Source organism: Lutra lutra, chromosome 12, assembly GCF_902655055.1.
Source record: "Lutra lutra chromosome 12, mLutLut1.2, whole genome shotgun sequence".
NCBI lineage: Eukaryota > Metazoa > Chordata > Mammalia > Carnivora > Mustelidae > Lutra > Lutra lutra.
Window position 1 is genome coordinate 40,416,707 of NC_062289.1, and position 26,377 is coordinate 40,443,083.

The following is a 26,377-nucleotide window of genomic DNA, read 5'->3' on the forward strand; positions in this document are numbered from 1 at the left end:
CTCTTCAGTTTGAGTTCGTCTGATGTTTTCACTTCATTAAATCAAGGTTGTGAGTACTGCAGATATGCTGTTCTCTTCTCAACGTGCTGTCAGGGTACATGATGTCATTCTAGCTTATTATAAGTGATGCCAACCTTGATCACTTGGGTGAGGTGGTCTCCCCCAGATTTCTCCATTGTAAAGTTACTGTTATTCCCTTGGCTATGAATAAATATTTGGGGGGAGACACTCTGAGAGTGTGCATATATCTTCTTTCTCTTTTTGCCCATTCATGTTACTTAATTGCAGTATAGTTCAGTGTTGTTTGTTAGTTCCAGGCATATTGCATAGTGATTCAACAATTCTGTGCATTACTCAGTGCTCACTGTGGTAAGTATACTTATCATCTGTCACCACATTATACTATTAAAATATTATTGATTATATTCCCTGTGTTGTACTTTCCATCTCAGTAACTTACTTTTTTTTTTTCTTAAAGATTTTATTTATTTATTGGACAGACAGAGATCACAAGTAGGCAGAGAGAGAGGAGGAAGCAGGCTCCCTGCTGAGCAGAGAGCCCGCTGAGGGGCTCGATCCCAGGACCCTGAGATCATGACCTGAGCCGAAGGCAGAGGCTTTAACCCACTGAGCCACCCAGGCGCCCCTCCATAACTTACTTTGTAACTGGAAGTTCGTACCTCTTAATCCCCTTCACCTGTTTTGCCCATGCCCCCACCCACCTTCCCTTTAGCAGCCACAGTTTGGTTCTCTGTATTTAAGAGTCTGTTTATTCATTTGTTTTGTTTTTTAGATTCCAACTGTAAGTGAAATCATATAGTATTCGTCTTTTTCTGTCTGACATTTCACTTAGCATAATACCCTTTAGGTCCATCCCTGTTGTTGCAAATGGCAAGCTTTCATTCTGTTTTATGGCTGAGTAATAGTCCATGGTATATATATATAATATATTATAGTGTATATATACATTATATATATAATATGTTTATATACATAATAAGTATATAATATGTAGTATATATACAGTGTATACATACACTGTATATGTATATATACATTATATATACACACCGTGGATTATTACTCTGTACACAGATATAGTATTTAATATACATGGTAAATATAGTATTACTATATTACTCCATACTATATATGTGATATATATTATATATATATATACACACACACACACACACCCCACACCTTCTTTACCCATTCATCTATTGATGGATACTTAAGTTGCTTCCCTATAATGGCCACTGTAAATAATACTGCAGTGAACATAGGGGTGCTTGTGTCTTTTGAATTAATGTTTTCATTTTGTTTGGGTAAATATCCATTAGTGGAATTACTGGGTTATAGGACATCTTTATTTTGAACTTTTTGAGAAATTTCCCTATTGTTTTCCACAGTGGTTGTACAAGTTTACATTTCCACCACAGTGCAAGAAGGTTCCCTTTTCTCCACATTTCCCACTCATTTTTTTTTGATTTTTTATTTTTGTAAGGATTTTATTTATTTGAGATAGAGAGAGAGAGAGTGAGTGCAGGAGCAGGGGGAGGGGCAGAGACAGAGGGAGAAGCAGACTCCTTGCTGAGCAGGGAGCCCTACATGGGGCTCGATCCCAGGACCCTGGGATCATGATCCAAGCCGAAGGCAGATGCTTAACCCACTGAGCCATGCAGGAGGCCCTCGCCACTCATTTTAGATCTGTGGATCTAGCCTACAGCAGTGTTAACAGTAGTGGTTTAATGGTGGTTTCCTCCTTCCCTCATCACTACTGCATTTATGAATTGGAATTCTTCTCTAAGGAAGATAGGTCTTCTTATTTATTCATTTAAATATTATCATTAGTTTATTTTGGCATGGACTGATGGATATGTATTTTATCCTTTGTGTTATAACCCAGTATTATTGCTGTTTACTTTGTTGCCCAAATTGTTCCAGGTTTGCCTATAGGGAGTTCTCATGTTGGCTTCTCTGTCCTTCATTGTGCCTCCATTTTTTTTTTTTTTTGAAGAATTTATTTATTTGACAGACAGAGATCACAAGTAGGCAGAGAGTCAGAGAGAGAGAGAGAGAGAAGGGGGGAAGCAGGCTCCCTGCTGAGCAGAGAGCCTGATGCGGGACTCCATCCCAGGACCCTAAGATCATGACCTGAGCCAAAGGCAGCGACCCAACCCACTGAGCCACCCAGGAGCCCCATTTTGTTTTATTTTAAAGCACTTTCTGATCCTACAAGGTGTTCCAGGCTCATTTTGTATTTTCTCTGTGTCAGCCTTGGACTTAGCCTCTTCACCAAGGAGCCTTAGTTCCTTTTGATGAAAGTATGTTTATTGCTACTGGAAGTGTCATTTTAATGTCTCTCAGCAGGAAGAGTTAGGAAGTATTCGTATGGAAACTAACAAATGTGTGCACATACACATCTCCTGTTTCCATATCTATCTGTATATGATCTTGAGGTGGGGGTTCTGTATGTATAACCTCCCATTGATTTCTAGCACAGGGTTCATTTTAACCGTGCTTTATGCTTATTTGTGACTTCTTTTTCCGGCAATTGGAAACTGGCTCTCATTATTCAAAACCTGGTTGATCGTGTCTGGATCTATTTTTGGATTATCTGTTCTGTTCCACTCATCTTTGTATCTGTGCATTCACCAGTACCACAATGTTGATTTATTATAAGTCTGTTGTTAGGTAGTGTGAGTCCCTGTGTATTTTTTTACTCAAAATTGTTTTGTCTGTTCTACTTCCTTTGCCTTCCCCGTAAATATTAGAATCAACTTGTCTATATTTACCAAAAACAAAGTAAAAATAAACAAACAAACTTTTGCCAGGACTTTGATTGTAATTGCATTAAGTCTGTAAATCATTTTGGGGAGAATTGATTTTTTTTTTTTAAAGATTTTATTTATTTATTTGACAGACAGAGATCACAAGCAGGCAGAGAGGCAGGCAGAGAGAGAGAGGGAAGCAGGCTCCCCGCTCAGCAGAGAGCCCAACGCGGGGCTCAATCCCAGGACCCTGGGATCATGACCAGAGCCGAAGGCAGAGGCTTTAACCCACTGAGCCACCCAGGTGCCCCAGAATTGATATTTTTAACTATAATGAGTCTTCCAGTACATGAACCCTGCTATCTCTCCATTAATTGACATCATTTTATTTCTTGCAAAGGTTTTGTAGTTTCCAACATAGAGATTCTGTACATATTTTATTAGATTTATACTTAAGTGTTTTTTGGGGGAGAGCTATTGTGAGTGATAAATTATATTTTTAAAATTTCTGTTTCCAGTATGTCCGTTGCTACAATACAGAAATGTGATTGACTTTTGTGATTAACTTAATATTCCTCAACGTTTCTTATTCTAAGAATTTTGTGGATTCTTTATCTCTGTAAAAATTCATGTTCTCTGTAAATAGAAGCAATTTTATTTCTTCCTTTCCAGTCATATGCTTCTTTATTTTTTTTTCCCTTTAATTGCAGTGGCTAGGATTTCTGATGTTATGTTTAATAAAGTAGGGAGAATAAAGGTTCTCACCTTGTTCTCAATGGATCTTAAAGGGGAGAGCACTCATTCTTTTACCATGATGTATATTAGCTCTGGATTTTCTTTATAAATGCCCTTTATCAGGTTAGTTTGCTGAAAGTTTTTATCATGAATGGGTGTTGAATTTTGTGAAATGCTTTTCCACTTCAATTGAATGATCCTGTGTGGGTTTTTTTTTTTTTTTTAACAGTCTATTCATATGCTGAAATTACATTAGTTGACTTCAAATCTTAATGTAGCCCTGAATTCCCAGCATAAACTCCAGTTGGAAGTGGTGCATTTCTGTTAATGTTAATATTTTATTGAGGATTTTTAATTGTGGGGTAGATGAAGGATATTCGTATAGTTCTCTTCTCCTGTACTGTCTGTCTGGTTGTGGTGTCATGGTAATTCTGGCCCCATAAAATGAGTTAGGAAGTATGCTTTCTCTTATGTTTTCTTTTTAAAAAATATTTTATTATTTATTTATTTATTTGACAGACAGATCACAAATAGGCAGAGAGGCAGGGAAAGAGAGAGAGGGGGAAGCAGGCTCCCTGTTGAGCAGAGAGCCCAAGGCAGGCCTCAATCCCTGGACCCTGAGATCTTGACTTGAGCTGAAGGCAGAGGCTTTAACCCACTGAGCCACCCAGTCACCCCTCTCTTATGATAATTTCCTTATGATTGTAGGATTGGTATTATGTCTTCATTAAATGTTTGGTAGAATTTGCCAATGAAACTATCCAGGCCTTGGGATTTATATTTTGGAAAGGTTTTTCTAAATTTAATTTCTTTAATAGAAAATTAATCAGGTTATCTTTTTTTTCCTTCAATGTGTTTTGGTAGTTTGTGATTTTTGAGAAATTAGTCCATTTTATCTAAATTGTTGGATCTGCATGGGCAGAATTGTTCTTAAGTTTTACTTTTTCCTTTTCATGCCTGCTAGATCTTATTGATAAACCCCTCTTTTCTGCTTCTGATAATTTTTGTCTCTCTTTTCTGGTCAGTCTCGCTAGAGATTTATCAATTTTATTGATCTTTTTAGAGAACTAGGTTTAGATTTGATTGATTCCCCCCATTTTCTATTTTTAATTCCATTGATTTCTGCTCTCATTTCCTTCCTTTCTTTAACAATAGAAATTAACAATAGAAATTTAAAAATTTCTCTTATTTCCTTCCTTCTGATTGCTTAGGGTTTATCTCACTCTGCTTTTTTTGTTTGTTTGTTTGAGGGAGAGAATGAGAAAGAAAGAGAGAGCGTGTGTGAATGTGTGGTGAGAGTCAGAGGGAGGGAGAGAGAATCTGAAGCAGGTTCCATGCTTATTGTGGAGTAAAACGACCCTGAGATCATGACCTGAGCCAAAAATCAGGAGTTGTATATTTAACCACTGAGCCACCCAGGCACCCCTCTCTCCTTCTGCTTTTTATTTTTTAATATTTGTTTTATTTGACAGAGAGAGCATGAACAGGGGGAACAGCAGGCAGAGAGAAAGGAAGAAGCAGGCTCCCTGTTGAGCAGAGAGCTGGACATGGGACTCAATCCCAGGACGACCAGAGCTGAAGGCAGATGCTTAACCGACTGAGCCACAGAGGCACCCCTCACTCTGCTTTTTTTTTTCTTCACTGTGCTTTTTATGTACCCTTCTAATCATTGCTATAGTAGCAGCCCACATACACTGAAAATTTCAAGTTTTTGCTTATTTAACCATCATACATATCTTACGGAAATTAAGGGAGAACAATAGTATACTTACCCAGATAATCACCATTTTGGTTGCTCTCCTTCATTCCCAATGCAGCGCATTTCCTTCTGGTACCATTTCCCTTCTGTTCAAGGGACTTTCTTGACCGCTTTTTGTAGAGTAAATCTGCTGGCAACCAATTTTCTCTTAGTTTTTCTTCCCCTGAGAATGGCTTTATTTTATCTTTATTGGTCGAGAGTATTTTCCCTGGATGTAGAATTCACTGGATGACAAATCTTTTCTTTGAGAACTTGAAAAATGTTGCTGTTTCTTTCCGGTCACCATGATTTCTGACGAAGTCAGTAATCATTTCAGCCACGGTTTTTCTCGGTAGCGTGTTATTATAAGTGGTCTGCTTTAGGATTTCTGCGTTTGTTTTCAGTGTTCCGCGGTTTGTGTGTTAGGGCATGGGTTTCTTGGAGCTTATTCTGTGCAGTATTTGCTGAGATTTTGGAATCTGTAAATTTATATCCACAACTTTTTAAAGTTTTCAGCCATTGTTCAGACATTTTTTGAGCTCTTCTCTCTTCTGAGACTCTGATGACAAAAATTATTAGACACTTTGGTATGGAGAATGTGTTCGGGCTTTTTTCCAATCTTTTTTTCCTTTTCTGTTGGATAATTTCTATTGGTTTATCTACAAACTCCCTAGATTTATCCTTTGTCATCTCCATTCTGTATAGAATCTAACAGTTAATATTTTAATTTAGTTTCTGTGTTTTTCAGTCTGGTGTTTCCATTTGCTCCTTATTTTTTTTTTTTTTAGGGGAAGGGCAGAGATGTTTTATCTATCTATTCCATGAGTTTCACAGTACTTCTTTTTTTTTTTTAAGATTTTATTTATTTATTGGACAGACAGAGATCACAAGTAGGCAGAGAGGCAGGCAGAAAGAGAGGAAGGGAAGCAGATTTCCCTGCTGAGCAGAGAGCCCGCTGAGAGGCTTGATCCCAGGACCCTGGGATCATGACCTGAGCCAAAGGCAGAGGCTTTAACCCACTGAGCCACCCAGGCGCCCCGACACGGTACTTCTTAAACTATAGTTTTAATAGCTGCTTTGAAGTCTTTATCTCGTAATTCCAATATTTGGGTCACTGTCTGTCTCCTCCCTTGCAAGTTGAAATATTCCTGTTTTTTTGTATACCAAATAATTTTGGTTTTAATCTGGACATGTTGAATGTTCTGTTATGAAATTCAGGGTCTTGTTTAAATTTTAAGCAGAAAACTGATGTTTGTTTTCCTGTGTGTTAGCAGGCAGTCAACAGGTTAGGTTCAGATTACAGGTTTCAACCTGCTTTCATGGGCTGTGGTTCAAATGTCAGTTCAGTTTTCACTGCCTTTGCTGTGATCATTGGACCTGACCTCTCCTGCCCCACCCCTTAACCAGTGTGTATTTCATTTCTCAAGGCATGGGTAGTTCGTTGAAATTCAGATCACCCCCAGCTTGGAGGTGAGCCCACAAGTTCTTTACGACTTTATGGGATTGCTCTCTTGAGCTCCCTTCTCTCTGTCATATCACTGCCACGTACTGGCTCCTTGACATACTCTTCTCAGTCCTCTAGCCAAAAAGTGTAAGCTTTAGTTTTTCCTGTCTTCCCTGCACTTCTCAGGATTGCATCTGTGTCCAGGGCCATGTTGCAAGAGGATGGAGAAACGAAAAAGCAGCAATGATTTGCCCATCCTCCTGGGACCACCACTAATTTGGTCAGTGAGAATTCCCCTCCCCCGAGTTTCAGGGACCTGCCCCACTCTTGCCCCCATGGCCACTACCATCACTCTGCATGAAGCCTCTGGTGTTTTGTTATGCCATGTTCTTGTCCCCTTCTCCAGTCAGCCTGTTGATCACTTATTTTTCAAAGCCCTCAGAATCCTGATCTATGCATTCTGTCTATAGTTTGTAATTGCATTCAGTAGAGAGACAGAGTGGTGTTTCTTACTCTATCTTATCTGGAATCTTGAAAGAATCTAGGAAGGCTGTGGTTCTTCTGAGAGTCCCAGCCAGGCTGTCTCTCCCCCTTACTTTCAGTATATTTGCTTTCTTGTTCAACCTCTGTGTGTGTGTGTGTGTGTGTGTGTGTGTGTGTGTGTGTGTAGAGAGAGAGAGAGAAAGAGAGGAGTTTCTGAACCCACACCCCAATGAGAAACAAATTTTGCAGTTAGAGTGCAATATTGCATATAGGTCTTTTTAAATTTAACATTATAATACCAACTTAAAAACACTGCTTCTAAAGCTGCTAACTAGGGTCAGCTCCCTTCAACCCTTCAGTGTTCTTAAGTACACCATTCATTTGTGAGATGGTCAGATTCATTTGGTAAGACAACATTTTAAAGGTTGGAGCTCACATTTTTTAGATACCCTCAAACACTAGGTCCCTCTAACATGACTGTCTTTGGTCTGTTTGCTGGGTGTGAGGGCATGCAAAGTTGTACTTTTCTCTAAATTGTTTCTTCTAGCTACTGCCCTGCTCTGACTTTGGACCTCCCTCAGCACAACTGTTGTCCATTCGGATGGCAGTACTGTAGTACTGGTATGTAGACAGTATCTAGGACTTGACTGCTGATTATGTCACACATTTGACCTACAATGTTTCTGCCAACAGAAGAGGACTGGGGTTTTTAAAAATTCCTAGGACGTCCGTTGCGTTTCTGAGTTCAAATGAAGTTACACTGTGCCATGGTGTCTGAAACAAAATTCCTGCTGTATTGTGTTCCTTAGTTTGATGTTACTGGATTATCCATGACAAACCATGATTCTGGGTATTTTTTGAACATGTTACCCAATCCTTGTGTGCAGAAAGTGGCCAGATAATTATCTGGGTTTTTTCCCCCTTGCTTTTTTACATGCATACTCTAGGCCAACAGCAATAAAAAATTAAAGAATGTCCTTTTTTCCCCTGCCCCAGGTAAGGATGAACTGGAAAGTCTGTTCATTTGGAATTGGAATTGACCTCTGTTTGGATCAGTGCTTTTCATTAAAGATGTAATGTGTCCTTTATCAGCATAGATTAAAATGTTATCAAGAACCCACACCGGAAACACAGCTGGCAAGCTGAAGTGCTCTCTGGCTTCTCTCAACAGCCTATCTTTACAGCTTGAATTCACTTTCAGAATTTGACAGTACTGTGTCCTGAGGTTCAAGCATATCATGGCAGCACCAGAATTCAGAAGGGCCTCTCCCTTAGAGGTGACTACAGCTACCTTTGATGAAAGGATTTGTTTTGTTGGGAACATAGGCTTAGACTTGGTTATTGAGTACTGGAAACAGTGATTCTGGTGGGGGGGGTGAACATTTTTACCTAGAATGCTGAAGTTATTATTTATATAATGATTCTCATGATAGAAACAATCCTAGGTGGTAGATCATTGGTGTCAAAGTTACTGAATGATTTAGAATATCACCGAAGAGGTCTAAGAGGAATACATTTCTAATAGCTAGTGTAGAATGATACATAGTTTTAATTAACTTGATTGTTACTGATGTATATAAAGCTTAATGGTCAATACAAATTTGAACTGGGGCATTTCTCTTTATTCTTTCATGGAGACTATACATGGTAATGTGGGCACTGGATTCAGGATCCCCAAACTTGACCTTGCCCCTTTTTCCCCCACTAATAAAAGGAAGTGATCATTTCATTCTTCATTTTTTGAGAGTTATTTTTTTTAGGGGAGGGGACAAGGGAAGGGCAGTACAAGAGACAAAATTCATTGTATAAATGCTTTTGAAAATGGAAACTTTTGCACTTTTGCTGCAGGATTGCAAGAGATAAAAACAAATTCAAGCTGCTTGATCAGAAAAGAATACAAGAGTCTCGTGGTATCCAAGGGCACGATGGAGCAAAGGACTGAACTGAAAAGATGGGAAATGGTCTGATTGGCTCATCTTGGGTGATGTGTCCACCCTTGAGCCAGTCAGCTATGTCAGGGAAGTTGGGCATGAAGTCCACATGTTGCCATCAGGGGGTCTTCCTCTCTGTGGGAAGAGTGACATTTAATGGTGAAGGGTTAAGCTAGACAACCCCCTCACGTGATCTCTTGCAAAAACCATGTTTAAATTTGCCAGCTTATTGTAATTAAAGCCTCTAATGGTGTGTGACCTTTAGGAATGTTACAAAATTTATCAAACTTACAAATAAAATACGTTTTTCAGCCATTTTCATTCACAAGTTATACTGTGCTAACAGTTTTTCTCCTTGGTGACTACTCTGTATCTCAAAGATGGTATTATATTATATTATATTTTCACTTGAGAAGGAGAGAGAGAGAAAGAGAGAGTGAGTACACGCAGGGGCCAGGGGCAGAAGGAGAGGGAGAGAGAGTCCTAAGCAAACTCTGTGCCGAGCACAGACCTCAATGCGGTGCTTGATCCCATGACCCTGCGATCACGACCTGAGCGGAAATCAAGAAGAGTCAGGTACTCAACTGCCTGTGCCATCCAGATGCCCCAAGTGGTATTATATGTTTTAAAGGGATGATTTCTCTTTCCTCTTACAGAATCCATCACCATTTTCAGAACTCTCTATAGTACACTTTCTTGCCATATATAGTCCTATTCTTTTTTTTTTTTTAGAAGATTTTATTTATTTATTTGACAGAGATCACAAGTAGGCAGAGAGAGAGAGAGAGGAGGAAGCAGGTTCTCTACTGAGTAGAGAGCCCGACGTGGGACTTGATCCCAAGACCCTGAGATCATGACCTGAGCTGAAGGCAGAGGCTTAACCACTGAGCCACCCAGGTGCCCCAGTCCTATTCTTTCATGTAATTTTCCTTAAATTGCACTGGACTCCTTCCCTTCTCTTTCCTCATGCTGTTGTGTGTTGGAATTTTTTTTAAGACCAAAGAAATTTAACTTTCAAATTTAGAAAATACAGCTTTAATGTATCAGTAAATGATGTAGCATTTTTGAAAGGTCACATTTTTTACAGTTGGAAGGAAAATCGGAAATATTTGTGAGTCATTTTAGTTGTCTGAGTTTAATGCCAGTTTTTCTGTAAGGTTAGATGCTTAATTTAAATGCAGAGTATCACTTACTTCCATATGCCTGACTTTAATTTTTGCAACATGACCGAGTATAATAATAATACAGTCCTTTGGAGTAGAAATTTTCATGTGTGGTTGTGGGTGATAAGCTGTGGATTCTTCTTATGGTTGTGGTGTTACCCGCAGACCACAGCTACCTTACATATAACACCATTGTCACCAGTTGAGACTGAGCTCTTGGTTCCACAGCCACCTGTGGAAGGCAGGTGTTATGGGTTCTCTCTCCAGCTCTGTCATTTATGAACAAGGTGACCCTGGGCTAATTATGTCACCTGAGCTGCTGATCTTTAAAAACAATACTTAACATAATTCCTGGAAAATAATCATTGCTCACAATGTGGTGATTACTATTAGTAAATGATGTGTTTCTTGCAAAATGTAACTTTGCCAACAAAACGTCCCATCCTACTTTATTTGCTATCTGCATTGTTGCTTTGTAGAGGTCTCTAAAACTTGGAGCTCCCAGGGACTGTCATGGGAAATTGGGGCAGTGAGGGTCCTACAGATTTAGGAGTGATGGATGGAGTAAGTGGCAAGACCCATAGCTATTCAGGTAGTATGGAATCGATTGAATTGATTCAATTTCAAAAGCACTAAGAATTAAAAGACAAATTCCAATAAAATAAAGATAGTGGTGGTAGTGCATTTAAACTCAAATTCATATACATGAAGTGGCAGAAGGAAGCTGAGAGAACAAAGTAGAAGTTGAAGTGAGAATTGCTGTTGCGTGTATTTTACCTTAGATCCTGGGACTCCTATTTTAATATCAATAAAAGAATACATTTTTTTAAAAATAATTTTTAAGAATAGTAAAATAATCCTCTTGTTGGCCTCTTGTTGGCCAGGCCATTAGTAGGACATTTTATTTTCTCTTTTGGACTCTAGAATTAAAGAAAGAAAGCTGGAAAGGATCCAGAGAAGAGCAGTGGAAGGAGCCAAAGGATTATTAAAAATAAGGCCCATGAGGAAAGGGTAAAGGAGTTGTGAATCTTTAGTTTGAAGAGATGTTCAAGAGGCCACTTAATAACTGTCTTCAGATATGTGAGGGGTTGTGAGGAGGGTGCCAAGCAGTTGTTCCTTTCTCACTAAGAACTGAAGGGAAATGGTTCATAGAGACTTTGGTTAGATAAAAAGAAGTACTGCTTGGAAAGGGGAGAGCGAGGCGTGAACTCTGTGGTCACTCTAGCTGTTCTGCACATCTTTGACAGGACGAGACAGCCCTGGTCCTTGGCTGGCTGTGGTGTGTCCCTGTGAGGTCGGCTATGTGCCTGGACAGAACATCTGTATAAACTTAAAATCTCAGCCCTGAAAGTATCACTTTATGTGGTACTCTCTTGTATTTCTTGGTTCTTTCCTGGATGTTAGTCTCTCTTTTGCTTCCTCAACTCCCTTCTTCAAATCGTACAGAACACAAAATGAATTCTTATACCCACCGAAAGACACTCAGCAATTTTCAGACTGTGGAGGCAGATTCCCCCCCCCCACAAGGTTGAGTCAGCATAGTTGGAATCACCATCACCTCCAACAGAAGAAAATTCCATTTGAAAGTAGAAATTCTTTTCTGAGAGAGATTTTCACAGTTGTTAATGGGGAAAGTCTCCAGATAAAATTTTGTGCCCCAGTAGAGTAGATTGGTTAAGTAACTATATTTCCTATCACGGAATATGGGAAAGGTTCTTTTTTCAAAAGGGAGGAGCTGCTGAGTTAGTAGAGTTTAAAAGCGAAGTAGTTTGAAATTCCTAAGCACATTTATAGTGGAATATATAAGTGAGTGGTAACTAATTAACATATGCCAAACCAGGGAGGTAAAAATGGTGGAAGGGAGGAGCCGAGTGGTCATTTGGTTGACACTTCACTCAATCACAAACACTAAATTGGGACTGGTACAGAATTTTAAGTGCCTTTTTCTTGGGCCTTGCTGTTGTGATCTTTCTTTAGAACAGTTCTGATATACCCTTTGGAAGGCTGGCCTGTGTGGACGTTGTCTGTGCCAAATTACAACACAGAACAAGGGACTGTTCTGTTTCATTTACTGAGAATAGTGCTTAATAAGTACTATTTGACAACATGCTGAATTAAGGGAATGTTGTAAGGATGTTTCACAAAGGAAAGTGGGTAAAACATCTGATGTTTTCAAGTTCTATTTATATGTAACTTGATAGCAATATAAAGCCTTCCTTAAAACTTTATTTTTAAAATTTTATTCAATACATATGAATATGTACGCTGAGAGAAAATGATGTTATCCGGTCCCAGATATATACCACATCTTGATATAGTTGATGCTATTTCAGAATCCAATTTTTTGCCTTGTTGGTTTGAAATGTATCAGGCCCTGGTAATTTGATTTATATTAACCAGATTCATGCAATACTGATTTGTAACATGGGACACATTCATGATTATATCCTTTTCTCAAATTTGACTTTGAGCTTATCCTAGTATCTTATCTTTGTTTATAATCTTCAGTAACTATGTTTTTTTTTTCCCCTAAAAATGGAATCCCAAGTGGAAATTATACTGTTTAAAGGTTTACATATCTACATGTAGACGAATATAATAAAGGTCAGTGAGAGTTAATGTCGGAAGGGAAAAATAACTGTCAAAATTTTCTATAGTACTTCTATTTATATTTCAATGTCACAAGCTAAGTATTTAGCTCAAGTTTAATTTATTATAGATTTTAGCATATGAGAGTACTACCGTGGGACATTCAAACATTGTTCTACTTAACAAATAAACATCTATAGTTAGTTACAACCTATGAAATCATTAACATGTGTTGAAACGTAAAATAGTATAATTTGTAGCTTTTTTTCCTAGCTGTGCTTTTCATTTAAATACGCTTTAAAGAAAAGATTGGGTTTAGGAACGCCTGGGTGGCTCAGTCAGTTTAGTGTCTGCCTTTGGCTCAGGTCATGATCTCAGGATCCTGGGATCCAGCCCCATATCAGGCTCCCTGCCCAGTGGGGAGTCTGCTTCTCTCTCTCTTACTCCCCTTTGCTCCTGCTCTTTCTCTTTGTCTCTCAAAGAAATACATAAAGTTTTTTAAAAACTGCAAAAGAAAAGATAGGGATTAGATGATTCCCTAATGCCTTTTGCATTGAAGCCTTGAAGATTCTAGTCTTCATTGAAGTCGAGCTTGTGTGAGACCTATAATCTGTATGAAGATATGGGTAAGAAGCAATTGTGTTAGACGGTTTTGGGTGATTATACCTGTAACCTTATTTTATTTTATTTTATTTTTTTCTTAAAGATTTTATTTATTTATTAGAGAGCTCAAGAGGGTGTACACATGAGCAGGGGGAGGGGCAGAGGAAGAAGTAGACTCCCCGCTGAGCATGGAACCTGTCTCAGGGCTTAATCCCATGACCCCGAGATCATGACCTGAGCCAAAGTCAGATGCTCAACCTATTGAGCCACCTAGGTGCCCCACTTGTGACCTTATTTTAAAAAGATATTTATGTTTTGTCACTGGCAGTAGAACCTAAGGAAAAACCCGAATTTTTGCATATTCAGTTAATACCTGGCTTTCCTTTCTTTTACATACTTAGGAGCTAGTATAGTTCTAATGAGCAGAGCAAGTGCCAGAGTAAAAAAGGAAAGAGAGAAGGGTGTAATGTATAAGGATAAACAATAATTAGCTAGTCTGGAGAGCTTCAATGCTAAAAAAAGAGATGCAGTGTAAATTAGTACCTTACCTTTCATTTTATTAATATATAGCAATCGTGTAGCATTTATGATTTATAGAATGCATTCATTGATGTTCTAATTCTGTCCTCACAACAATTTATGAAACAGGCACCATTCTTTGCGTTTCCATTTGAAAACCACCTTCAGGGTAACTGTGAGTTAACGAGGATCACACAGCTAGTGTGCCAGGATTCAGACTCTGTTTTCGGACTTCCAGACCAGGTATCTGTCTTTCTGTTGTTTCACAGGGTTTATCTAAACTGGATTTGGTTTAAAACTACACTGAGATACACAGTGTAGGTGAACTACGGATGTGCTTGTGTGAACTCTGAGCATCACGTTTGTGAAATAGGCAATGTAGTTTTCCTTCACATGGGGCATGATGGGATAGAGTGGTTGAAGACGAAATGAGGAAGCAGGCTGCTAGTCTTCTGTTGCCACCGGCTGACCGGGGACTTGGTGTACATTTCCTCAATTAGAAAGTGAAGGCAGGGGTACCTGGGTGGCTTAGTTGGCTAAGCAACTGCCTTTGGCTCAGGTCGTGATCCCAGAGTCCAAGGATCCAGTCCCGAATCGGGCTCCTGGCTCGGCAGGGAGTCTACTCCTCCCTCTGACTCTTCCCCTCTCATGCTCTCTCTCTCATTCCCTCTCTGTCAAATAAATAAATAAAATCTTTTTAAAAAAAGAAAAGAAAAGAAAGGCAGTTGGCAACTAGGTTCTCCAGACTCCTTTCTAGTTCTAAAATTCTCTAATTCCAAATTTAATTATTACTCTTCCATTCAGAATTGTTTAAAAAAACTATTTGCCTCACATGATTAGCCCACACTTTTGCATTAAGTCTCTCCTAACAATCTATGCCAGGAATTGATAAACTTTGGATTTTGGGTAGTGTAGCAACAGTCCCTTTGTGGTGACTCTGAGAAGACTTTTCGTATACCAAATTCTGTTCTGTAAGAAATAGTGTCACATGGTGAGAACACTCATCCTGAATTTGAAGAGTGGAAAATGACAACAGAATGCCAGTTACACAGGAGCTCATTCAGCAAATGTAAATTGAGCAGCAGTACTAAGTACTTGGGTTGCCAAGACCTTGAACTCCCAGCTTAGCAAGAAGGCAGACGCACAAATGTGAAATGTCAGTGTAATTAGAAGGACGCTGGGATGCCTGGTGGCTCAGTCACCTAAGTATCTGCCTTCAGCTCAGGTCACGATCCCTGGGTCCTGGGATCAAGCTCTGCAGCAGGCTCCCGGCTCAGCATGGAGCTTTTCCCTCTCTGTCTGCCCCCCCCCCCCATTTGTGCGCTGGCTCGCTTGCTCTCTAAGTAAATAAATAAATAAATAAATAAAATATTAAAAACAAAAAGTCCCAGGAAAGATGTCTACAGAGTGGTAAAAGAGTAAAAGAAACAGCGGCGTCTGTGGAGTGGAAAATAGAAGAGATGCACCAACCAAGACTTCACCAAGAAAGGGGTTTTACCAGAAAGGATCTTAGACCTATCTTAGATAAAAGGAAGCATGTACTGAGGAGAAGAAGCTGTACAGAGACTGCTGTGGAGAATCTTTGGTAGTTTGGTTTGTGTCACATGTGAAGGGAGGATGACATGCTGAAGAAGTAGTCTTAGCGAACTTGGGAAAGTCTTAAACAGACTTGAGACTATCCTAGGAATTAAGGAGACGTTTTAAGGAACTAAGGAAAAGTGGATTCTTACAAAGACGAGAGAGGAGGCAGTGTTAGACTCTGAAATTTCTAGTTTGCACGTTGTGGGGGAAGGGCATTCTAGGCAACAAGATAAGTGTGAGGAAAAAACCATGTAGACCCAAGATAGATAGCACATGGGCCCTTCTGTGACCCTTACATACCTCAGACTTTCCCAGTGTAATTGCTGTGGAAGCTGAGGAAGGGTTTCATACTATATCCCATGGGGTTTGGGTTTTTTTCTCTGAGCAGTGGAGAACCCTGAAGTTTTCCAAGCAGAGTAATAGTGATAGTAGATTTGCTTTTGAAAGACTATTGGCAGCAGAATGGAAGCTAGATGAGAGGGCTCAGAATCTTGACAGAGACTCTCACAATATTCCTACTGAAGGCTGTGGGAGCATATGTGAAGCCAAGAGCAGAAGGGTTGTGGTAGATAGAGAAGGGGATAGAGCTGAGAGAGACTCAGTTCCAGTAATGACGACAATAGCATTAGCTGAGATTTACTGAGTATACCAGATGTCTGCTTTAAGTTCTTGTTAGTTACTAACTCATTTAATCCTCACAACAGCCCTGTGAAGTAGGCACTAGGACTGTTGTTATCTGCATTTTACAGATGAGAGAACTGAAGCACAGAGATACTAAATAACTTGGTGAGTTACACAGCCAGTATGTGGCAGTTTGGGAGTGTGAGCTATGGCTGTCTGTGTCTAGAGCCCACACTTGGAGTTACTGCATTCTATCACATTCTGTTACTGAATCAGTAAGCAAGTCTAAGATGTGGTGAGGAGTTAGATGTAGGTGACTAGAGGAGGAGAGTCGTTGATGTGGATGCTTGATTGACAAAGAGGGTACAGATGCCACTTACAGAGATAGGAGGAGCAGGGAGAGGCATTAGGAGGAATTATAATTTGGGGATCATATCAAGTTTCGAGGTTCTTTTGGGACATTCAGCTGATCATGTCCAGAATGCAATAGGATATACCCCTGACCCTTGAACGGTGTGGAGCTTCAGGGTACCAATTCCCTGTGCAGTCAGAACACCTCATATAGCATTTGAGTCCTCAAAAACTTAACTATTAATAGTCCACTATTGACTGGAAGCCTTACCAATAACATATATAGTTGACTGACACATATTTTATATGTTAAATGTATTATTTTCTGTATTTTTATAATAAAGTAACCTAAAGAAAAGCAAATGTTACTAAGAAAATCTAAGGAAAATACATTTGCACCAGTCTAAGGAATCCCTATACATGTGGACCTGTACTGTTCAAACCCATGTTGTCCAAGGGTCAGCATCTGGACCGGGAGTTCAGGATGGGTCTGTGCTTGGTGGTGATGTGTAACTCTAAGTACAGTTGGTATCAGGACAGACTAGTCCTACTGGCCCTGTCTCGGAAGGACTGGGTAGAACTTTATGCCCTTCCTCTGTGTGGGTATGTGCAGCACAAATGCTAGGGAGGGAACTCTTGGTGTCGGCATGAGTGGGAAGAGTCTAAGGAACCCCAGGGCTGCCAGATTTTCTGTAATGAAGACAGCTTCACACCACATAACATGCATGTTTATGAAACCAGGGTGATTAAAAACTAGCAGCTCTCTTGCATCCAGCTCTGGATTCCATCTTTACAATCAAAGGAGAAATGTTCTTTACAAGCTTTTTTCCAAGAGTGTGTGGCTTCCTGGTGGTCCTTCGAACGGATGAGCAAGTTCATGGGTTTAATCCCAGCCAGGCTGATGGGATCAAGAATATGGAATCCAGGGGCGCCTGGGTGGCTCAGTGGGTTGAGCCACTGCCTTCGGCTCAGGTCATGATCTCGGAGTCCTGGGATCGAGCCCCGCATCGGGCTCTCTGCTCTCTCGGGGAGCCTGCTTCCTCCTCTCTCTCTGCCTGCCTCTCTGCCTGCTTGTGATCTCTCTGTCAAAAAAAAAAAAAAAAATCTTTAAAAAAAAAAAAAAGAATATGGAATCCAAAGAGCAGAGGAATCAGGGGGAGCCATTGCCCACGGGGAGTAGGACGCATCATTCTGGGAGGTAGAGATGCCCAGGGGTTTTAACGGAAGTACGTGTTTCCTCTCATGTCAGTGGCGAGCACTTCCTTTAAAAAAACAAAAAAAAAACAAAAAAAACCCCCCTCCCTGTTTTCTTTCCTCCTCTAATCTAAGGTTTAAAAATACAACTAAAGGAACATAGCAAAGAAATTTTGAGAACTAAGCATCATATATAGAGTAATAATTTTGAGACAATTTAAAGCATTGACAGTTATATTCAGTTAACTTTAAAAAGCCTAGTGAAATTGTTGGAAATTACTTAAAATTCTGTTCTTAAGTATAGACTAATAGGTTTTTGCTACATTGATTTTTCAATGATATTTATCTGATTGTAAGATTCTACTTACCGTGAGTCTGAGTGAACTATATTCCTTCAGCCTCCCGGAGTTGTTACAAATAAAGCAGAATCACACTCCTCTTGGTCAAGGTAACGACTGTTTTCATACCCTAATATCTCAAAGTGTAAGTTGATTTTGATTGCTTTTAGCTATAAAAATCTCTTTGGAATTTTTAAAAAAAAGATTTTATTTATTATTTGAGAGAGAGAGAGCACAAGCAGGGGGAACGGTAGAGGGAGAAGCAGACTCCTGCTGAGCAGGGAGCCTGGGTAGGGGTTGATCTCAGGACCCTGGGATCATGACCCTAGCCGAAGGCAGGTGCTTAATTGACTGAGCCACCCAGGCACCTCTACCCATGATACTCTTGACTTAAGTTCTGTATCTGCTTTCTACTGGAATAACTGGCTTCTTTTCTGTTTTACCTTCTGTGGTAGACCAGATTCTAAGATGGCCCCTTGATCTCCATGCCCTGGTGTTATACCAGATTATGTCGTGATATATGGCACAGAGCATTTTGCAGACATAATTAAGTCCCCAATCAGTTAACTTTAAGATAGATTACCCTTAGAGAACACAACCCAATCAGACAAGCCTTTCAAAACTGAGTTTCTCTGGCCAGTTACAGAGGTGAGGTCAGACATGCTCAAAGCAGGAGAGGGATTCAAGGTGAACCAGGTTCTCCATTGCTCAGAAAAGGAGGGGGTCACCAGGTAAGGAGGACTTGTGTGTGCTCTTTAGGAATTGAGGTCAGTCTCTAGTCAATAGCCAGCAAGGAAATGACTTCAGCTTTACAACTACAACTGAATTCTACCAACACATGAGTGAGCTTAAATGGGGACCCTGAGCTCCAGATGAGAACCTGGACAACCAGCAGCTTGATTTCAGCCTGAACAGAGAACCTGGCCATGTGTGCCAGATTTCTGTGCTATATTTAAGCTGCTAAGTTTGTGGTAATTTGTTATGTAGCAAGAGAAAACTAATATACTGTCCTTTGCTCCATTTCTCTCCACGAATGCTGATCATTGGTCTTCAGAGTTGCGGTGTTAGTATCTCTCAGGCTTGTGGTATATGTTTTCCATTCGTTGCCTTAGCCACTATTGCATTGAACTAAGGGGGTTCCAGTCTCTTTTCTCTTCTTCTCTTCTAAAACCTTGAGCCCAAAGGCACTTGAGTGGCTCAGTCAGTTAAGCATCTGACTCTTGGTTTCAGCTCAGGTCATGATCTCAGGGTTGTGGGATCGAGCCCGTACATGGGACTCCACACTCAGTGGGGGGTTCTAGTTCTCTCTCTTTCCCTCTGCCCCCCCCACCCCTGCTTATGTGAGTGCACTCTCTCTCTAAGTAAATTTAAAAAATTTTTTTTAAGATCTTTATCTATTTGAAGGAGAGAGTGAGCAAGAAAGAGAGAGGACATAAGCAGGGGAAGCAGGAGGCAGAGGCAGAGGGAGAAGCAGGCTCCCCACTAGGCAGGGAACCCGATGCGGGGCTCGATCCTGGGACCCTGGGATCATGACCTGAGCCAAAGGCAGACGCTTAACTGACTGAGCCACCCAGGCACCCCAATAAATTTTATCTTAAATAAAATAAAATAAAACCCTGAGCTCAATCTTACTAGTTCTGTCTTACTATGGTTTTTGGTATAGGTTTCATCCTGTGGGGTTAGATAGGGAAGGTCTTAATTTCTCCATGTTGATACTGTTAAAGTGTCATCCTTAAGAATTTGGTTCGTTTTCACTGTTGTGATTTAATTCTTGGTGATGTTGTATCATAGTGCAGCTGTTTCTCACATTATCCACTGGACTGGGTCTGCTGTTCCCATTTCATGGATAGAGAACAAGCGGAAGAGCGGTATGTGGCTATCGCGTCAGCAAGGTGGGATGGGGACCGAGAACAGGAAGAGATGTGTGGGATGTGCTGGTGGGTGTTCAGAGTACCCAGCAACAAGGAACAGTTGAGCGATCGTGGACGTTGAAGTCCCACTAGGGAAATCTGTAAGCATGCCAAGAAGAAAGTATCTTAATGTGACTGTCTCACTTCAGGGGAAAAGAAGGCCTTCTGTGTGTGTAATTGTTCTATTTTCATTTCCTTGGATTTATTTGGACCCTCTATCTAGTATTTCTCTTGGATCCAGAAAAAAACATATTGAAATGGAAGGAGATAGTCTCTTCCTACTAAGTAATGAAATAACATCCTGGACACTGGATGGTCTACTGAGTAATTTGTAAAGTGATAGATTTCTTGATTTCTTAGATCTGGAGGGGAGGAGGGGATGGTGTAGAAAGCTTTTTGTCTTGGTTTTTAATGTATCCATGTTATTCAGGTAAACTTCTTTAATTAGGTTTGCCCTTGTCTGGAAAAAATCTAATATTTTTATAGATGCTTAAGTAGATTGTAATTTTCAGTATATCTGGGCAAGCTTAGAATACTTTGAACCATTTGGTTACGTTCATATAGTGATTCACTATCAGACCTTGGATGGGGACAACCCCCCCGACATTTATTAAGTCAGGCTGTGCTATCCCTTGTCAATGTCTGTGAAAATTTTTCAAATGTCATTTAAATTTCACCTAATTTAAATTTTGCAAATATTGCAAATTGGCAATCTGTAATTGCCAATGTAATTTTAGTCCACTAAAATAGATTTTTTGTTTGTTTTGTTTTGTTTTGTTCAAGATTTTATTTATTTATTTGACATAGAGAGAGACAGTGGGAGAGGGAACACAAGCAGGGGGGACTAGGAGAAGGAGAAGCAGGCTTCCTACCGAGCAGGGAACCCAATACGGGCTGGATCCCAGGACCCTGGAATCATGACCTGAGCCAGAGGCAGACGCTTAATGACGGAGCCACTCAGGCGCCCCTAAAATAGATTTTTTTATTTTAAAAAGTATATGTATACATAATACACTTGAGAACTCTTGAAACTGTACCTTGCCTCTGCTCAAGCCAGTTAATATTTCCATGTCTCAGATTATGCATTTAGGAGATGTTGTATACAGAGGATTCAATGTCAAGGTGGTTTCTTTGTTACATTTTGCCTTGGAAAATTGTATTAATAATTTATCTGTAAGCAGGAGAGTTGGTTAGGAGTTGTAAGTAATCACAGTACCAATTTAATTGATGGTGTCTTCCAGTCTGCGAACTACTGGTGTTTTGGGTTTGGGTTTTTTTTCGATTTTTGGAAAGAACAGGTAGTTTTTTTATTTTGTTTTCCAGTTCTGTTTTGAGAAGTTGAACTTTACTTATCACACATGCTTTGCATTTCCTTTAGGCCTACTATATCTCTATAAACCTGTCTATAAAATTTGGTGATCTGATTTTTCTTAAGTCTTTTGTTTATTTCTAGTATTTTAGTATACGATGTTTTTTCATATTGAAGTTCTTTATTGTATGTATTTTAAAGTTATAGAGGCAAAGTGTTGTCTGGCTTTTTGCCTTTAGGGCAACCTACTTGGAAAAATTAAAGACTCAGGTGTTATTTGGTGTTTGCATTCATCTTACTAACCCTCTTTCATGTGTACAGAGAATATTAAAATTCAGTGTTTTTGTGTGTTGGTACTAGAAACACGAGATTTTCAGCAGTGGTATACGTGTGAGTCTTTGTTTCTTTTTTTTCAAAATTTGGTTTTGTTTTTAAGCCTGTGCAGGGTTTTTAGAAATCTGCTTAATAGAAGAAAATTCTAAAAATTGTCAAATACATAATTTAAATATTTTTCTTAAGAATATATCTTCTGGACTTTGATGGCAGTGAATCATTTGTAAATTTGATTCTTTAGTATTTTATGTTTTGTTTGTCACATAATAAAGTTCAAGGGGATCTAGATCAAAGTTGAAACTAAAAATGACAATGAAAATCCCTTAGGTTGACCTCTGGCTCAGTTTATCCTCTTGAAATAAAATTGTTGGCTTTAACATAACTTTATACCTGGTGAATATTTTCCTTTTATTTTACTGAAGTAGAAGTGAAATGTAAAGTGCAAATCATTGCACATTGTAGAGTATTTTCTCATTGGACACAAAAAACTCTATTATGTACCTGATTCAGTCTAAGGGAAGAGGACACTTACTGAAGAAGAAAATAAAACCAAAGTCCTGTTTTTCATGAGCCTTTTATCTACAAGGTACTGTCCTGAGTTCCTTATATTTATTCTCATTCAGTCATTACAACTTACTTGCAGTATTATTACTATAATTGTAAGTGTGAGAACATCCTCGCCCAAAGAAATTAAGTAATTGGGTCATACAGTTAAGTATTAGAACCGCGATTACCTAACTCTGGCTCCAGACTGTGGGTTATTTCTGACTTTTCACACTGCCTCCCACCAAACTTACGGAGTCATTATATAGTCATTTGAATAAGTGGAAACAGAGAGTATGGGGGTTGAGGGTAGGGAGAGCCTAGAAACGTGCCTGCTGATCCAACCTTTGCCCCTCTCCGGTAGCGTGATGTCTGGGAAGAGTCTGAAACAAGGCCTGCCCGCTTCTGTGGTTCTCTCAGTCGCTCCGGGTCTCTGAGGGCTTATGTGTGTGCCCGTCTCACAAACAGTGTGATAAGAACATACTTCACACCGACCGAATGCATCGTCTTACGGGCACTGCCCAACTCTGGAGGACACACTGGAAGTGTCTTACTGAGAGAGGAATGTCTGTCACTGCCCTTTATGGATTGCCAAACAGTAGTTTTCCTGTGTCAGCTTTCCGATAATAAATCTGAGTCCCCTTCCTCATCTGCCAGAATTGTGATTCCGTGGTATTTGTCGGGTACCATGCTAGATTTCGTATATTTTAGATGTTTGTAGAAATACTGATACTACTGTCGCTCACCTGTTTTTCCAAAAAGCACTTGGCATAGAATTCTTATCTTTTAAATATTAGGTTCAGTTCACTATTTCAGAGCATAACATTTCAGATTTGACTTAAGTAAGCTTACTTCTGTTTGGTACAGCAGGGATCTGTTATTCCTGGTCAGTCTGTTGACAAAGGAGGCTTTTGTCCAAAGGTTCCTTTGAAAAGAGGTAATAATATATCCCTAATCTCTCTCTCTTTCATTTTAATCATCTTTCTCTTTTGTTTCATGCATTCTTTCTTGCTTAGATTTCACTGTGAAGGTCTTTGACGACATTACCACTTAGTATTTTGTCTAAAGTAATCTCAAGTTCCTTTTCTTCCTGTTGCGATTTCACAGTAAACCATAGAACTTAAAAATACAACATCTCTTTCACATGCTTAGAACCCAAGACGACAGTCTTGGGGCCTTTGAGTAGAATATTCATCTCAAGAAGGGATCTTAGGCAATGTGGATTTCTGGATGTTTGTTTGTTTAGGGTAGAAAGAGATCAATAGGAGATACTGAAAAAAATAGCCTTTTTAAAATACTCTTGCCTCAAAGTGTTTAAATGTTAACTAAGGTCTGAGTGCTTGATGTGTACTTAGACGGCTTTGATGTGAATGCTCATCTATTTCTACCTAAGATTGTTCATGCATCAAGCATTTATTACACACCTGGTCTATACCCAGCAGTCCACTGACATGAATGCAAACATGATCTAATTGGGGAGACAGGAAGGTTCCTAGACTTTCCATGCATAGCACTCAGGTGAAGATAGGTGCCGTGGGGATTTATTTATTTTTTTTTTTAAAAGCAAGCTCTGGTCAGTTTTATTAAAGAAAGATTTTGTGTGTTTACTTCTCACTGGCATGCTTCTAATGATAACAGAATTACGTGAATCAATGATAGCCAGTGCGCATGCTCTGTAGTATTTCCCACACGCTATGCCCAATTCAGTATTACTGCCACTGCAGTGATGGCCATCAGTTTGGCCAACATGGTGTAGTATTCTATTTCAGACTTCCTAAAGGCTGTGTGGTTGTTGGCAAGGATGACCGGTTTCACTTTGCCATGTCTGATCATTTTCAGAGTCTGCTTGTATCCCAGCACGTATTTTCCGCTTTTTGTAAGAGTTTGCTTAGAGTTGACCCACTCCAGTGACTTTTTTGTCTTCCTTGTGGTCACTGTCTTCCTGCCTTAGGTTCAGGATGGCACCAACCAAGAGCAGCCTCCAAGATGGCTGGGAGCAAGGAAAGACCTGCTATGGGGATTTAAGGACTTCCTTACCATTTGTTTTATCTCTCTAAACTTTTGATACTTTTAGTCAGTAAAGGACGTGGAAACCAGTTTTAGATTAGTCAACCTGCTATGACAGCACATATTTGTTTTAACTTAATCAGACTATTTTCCAAAAATAAAAATATCCTGGAGGCTTCAAAGGAAAGAAAACATCCCTGATTGAGTTGGCATATTATTATGGATTCTGCTTCAAAGAATTAAGTTGCTTTCTTTTACATTCATACACATTTTCAGAATACAGGCAGCCACGAAGCGTGGATACTGGAATTTCTGTGCCGTAGCCAAAGTGAGATGCGTAGGGAACGGTTGAGAGTTGGTTCCTGGATCTTTATTCTTTTTTTTTTTTTTTAAAGATTTTATTTATTTATTTGACAGAGATTACAGTTAGGCAGAGAGAGAGGAGGGGAAGCAGGCTCCCCGCTAAGCAGAGAGCCTGATGCGGGGCTCGATCCCAGGACCCTGGGATCATGACCTGAGCCGAAGGCAGAGACTTTAACCCACTGAGCTACCCAGGTGCCCCTGCATCTTTATTCTTAATACGGGTCAAATGGATGCATAACTGGTAAGCTTGTGGAATGACTTCCTTTCTATGGTACCCTGCACGTGTCATCACTGAGGTACTTAATGCTGACATTAGTTCTCCTGTTGATGGTAAATTCTAGGAAAGTTGTTTCATGTGTACTCCTCATAACATTTTCTGACCATTAATCTAAAAACATCATTTTCTCTCTGCATTGGGGATACTTGATATCACCCCATCAAATCCATGAGCATGATTTGGTTTTATAAATAATTTGGAGCCAAAGTTCATCATAGGCATTAATGTAATCATCCAGATGGGAGCTAACATATAACTCCTATCTGTAATTAGATACAAATGAAGAGTTCTGTTAAATGCGTGATAATGTTTTTAGTGACTTTTGAGTAATATTCTGGTCTTTATGAAGTAAACTTGGGTTGGTAATAGAACCTCTACAATCACAGACTAGTTGAGAAGCTTGAGAGAAATTCTCAGAAGCATAATATTGAGGAATGCTATTCCCCTCAGTTCTGTGGCATTATTTTGAAGTTAAAAAAAAAAAAAAAGCTATCAGACATTGCTAAAAAAAAAAAAAAAAGCTATCAGACATTGCTCAGATTTTAAAACCAGGAGCCAGGCTTAGATAGTACTTCCTTATATAGGCATCTTTAGTACTACTGTTTGTTTGTTTGTTTGTTTGTTTGTTTTAAATCAAAAATTCTTTTCCTTTTTGAACCTAGTTCATATATTTTGATTGAATACGGCAGGTACCACAATTCTTACTTTATTCTAATATTCCTGTATCATGTTAGCCTTGCGTTTGGCTGAAGTCATGGAGACCCAAAGACAAGACCACAGGTTAGCATGTTGCCCGAGGTGGCAGAGACCAGGTTTCTTTTCAGTTGTTGCTATGTCATGGACTCAATTCTGGTCCTGAGTTCCTCTCCAAGTCCAAGATGGTCGCTACCCTTCCAGTTCCAGTAATCACATCCACACTCCGTCAATCAGGAAGAATAAAGATGGAAAAGAAGGGCACATCCTCTCCCAACCATCCATCTTGGTTGCCACTTATGTTGAGTGTTGTGCTGGAGATTCTAGCTGGGGGCACTAAGGCAAGAAAAACAGACAAAAAAATTTGGCATCCAGACTGGAGAGGAAGAAGTAAAACTGTTTCTATTTGTAGATGACATAAACTTGTATGAGAAAACCCTAAGGAATCTACAAAAAAGCAAGCCAAAACTGTTAAAATGACGAACAGATTCAGTACCATTTCAGGTTATGAAAGTTCAATATACAGAAATCAGATGTGCTTCTCTGCACTAGCAATAAGCACTCCAAAAAGTAAAATTTAAAAACGGTTGTATTGGTAATACCGTCAAAAGGAATAAAATGCTTAGGAATAAATTTAACAAAAGAAGTGCAAGCCATACACACTGAAAACTACAAAACTTCATTGAAATAAAGGTCTAACTAAATGCAAAGACATTCCATGTTCATGGATCAGAAGAGTTAATATTGTTAAAATATCAGTCCTCCCCAGATTGATATATAGGTTGAACATAGTCACTGTCGATATCCTAGCTTGTTTTTGGGGGTGGGGGCAGAAATTGACAAGCTGATCCATAAAGCTCATATGGAAATTTAAGAGA

The 26,377-nt window shown here is 39.5% G+C and overlaps 2 protein-coding genes across 3 annotated transcripts in view; one reads left to right on the forward strand and one right to left on the reverse strand.

Moving 5' to 3' along the window:
* GAREM1 (GRB2 associated regulator of MAPK1 subtype 1) overlaps window positions 1-26,377 on the forward strand; it is a 202,644-nt gene that overhangs the window by 40,558 nt on the left and 135,709 nt on the right. The gene's annotated exons all lie outside the window — the stretch shown is intronic.
* Window positions 1-26,377, reverse strand: part of LOC125082386 (60S ribosomal protein L30-like) — a 75,608-nt gene that overhangs the window by 39,968 nt on the left and 9,263 nt on the right. Inside the window, 2 exon segments of the mRNA XM_047697955.1 lie at window positions 23,768-23,899; window positions 23,902-24,101. Of these exon segments, the coding sequence (XP_047553911.1) occupies window positions 23,768-23,899; window positions 23,902-24,101 (332 nt within the window).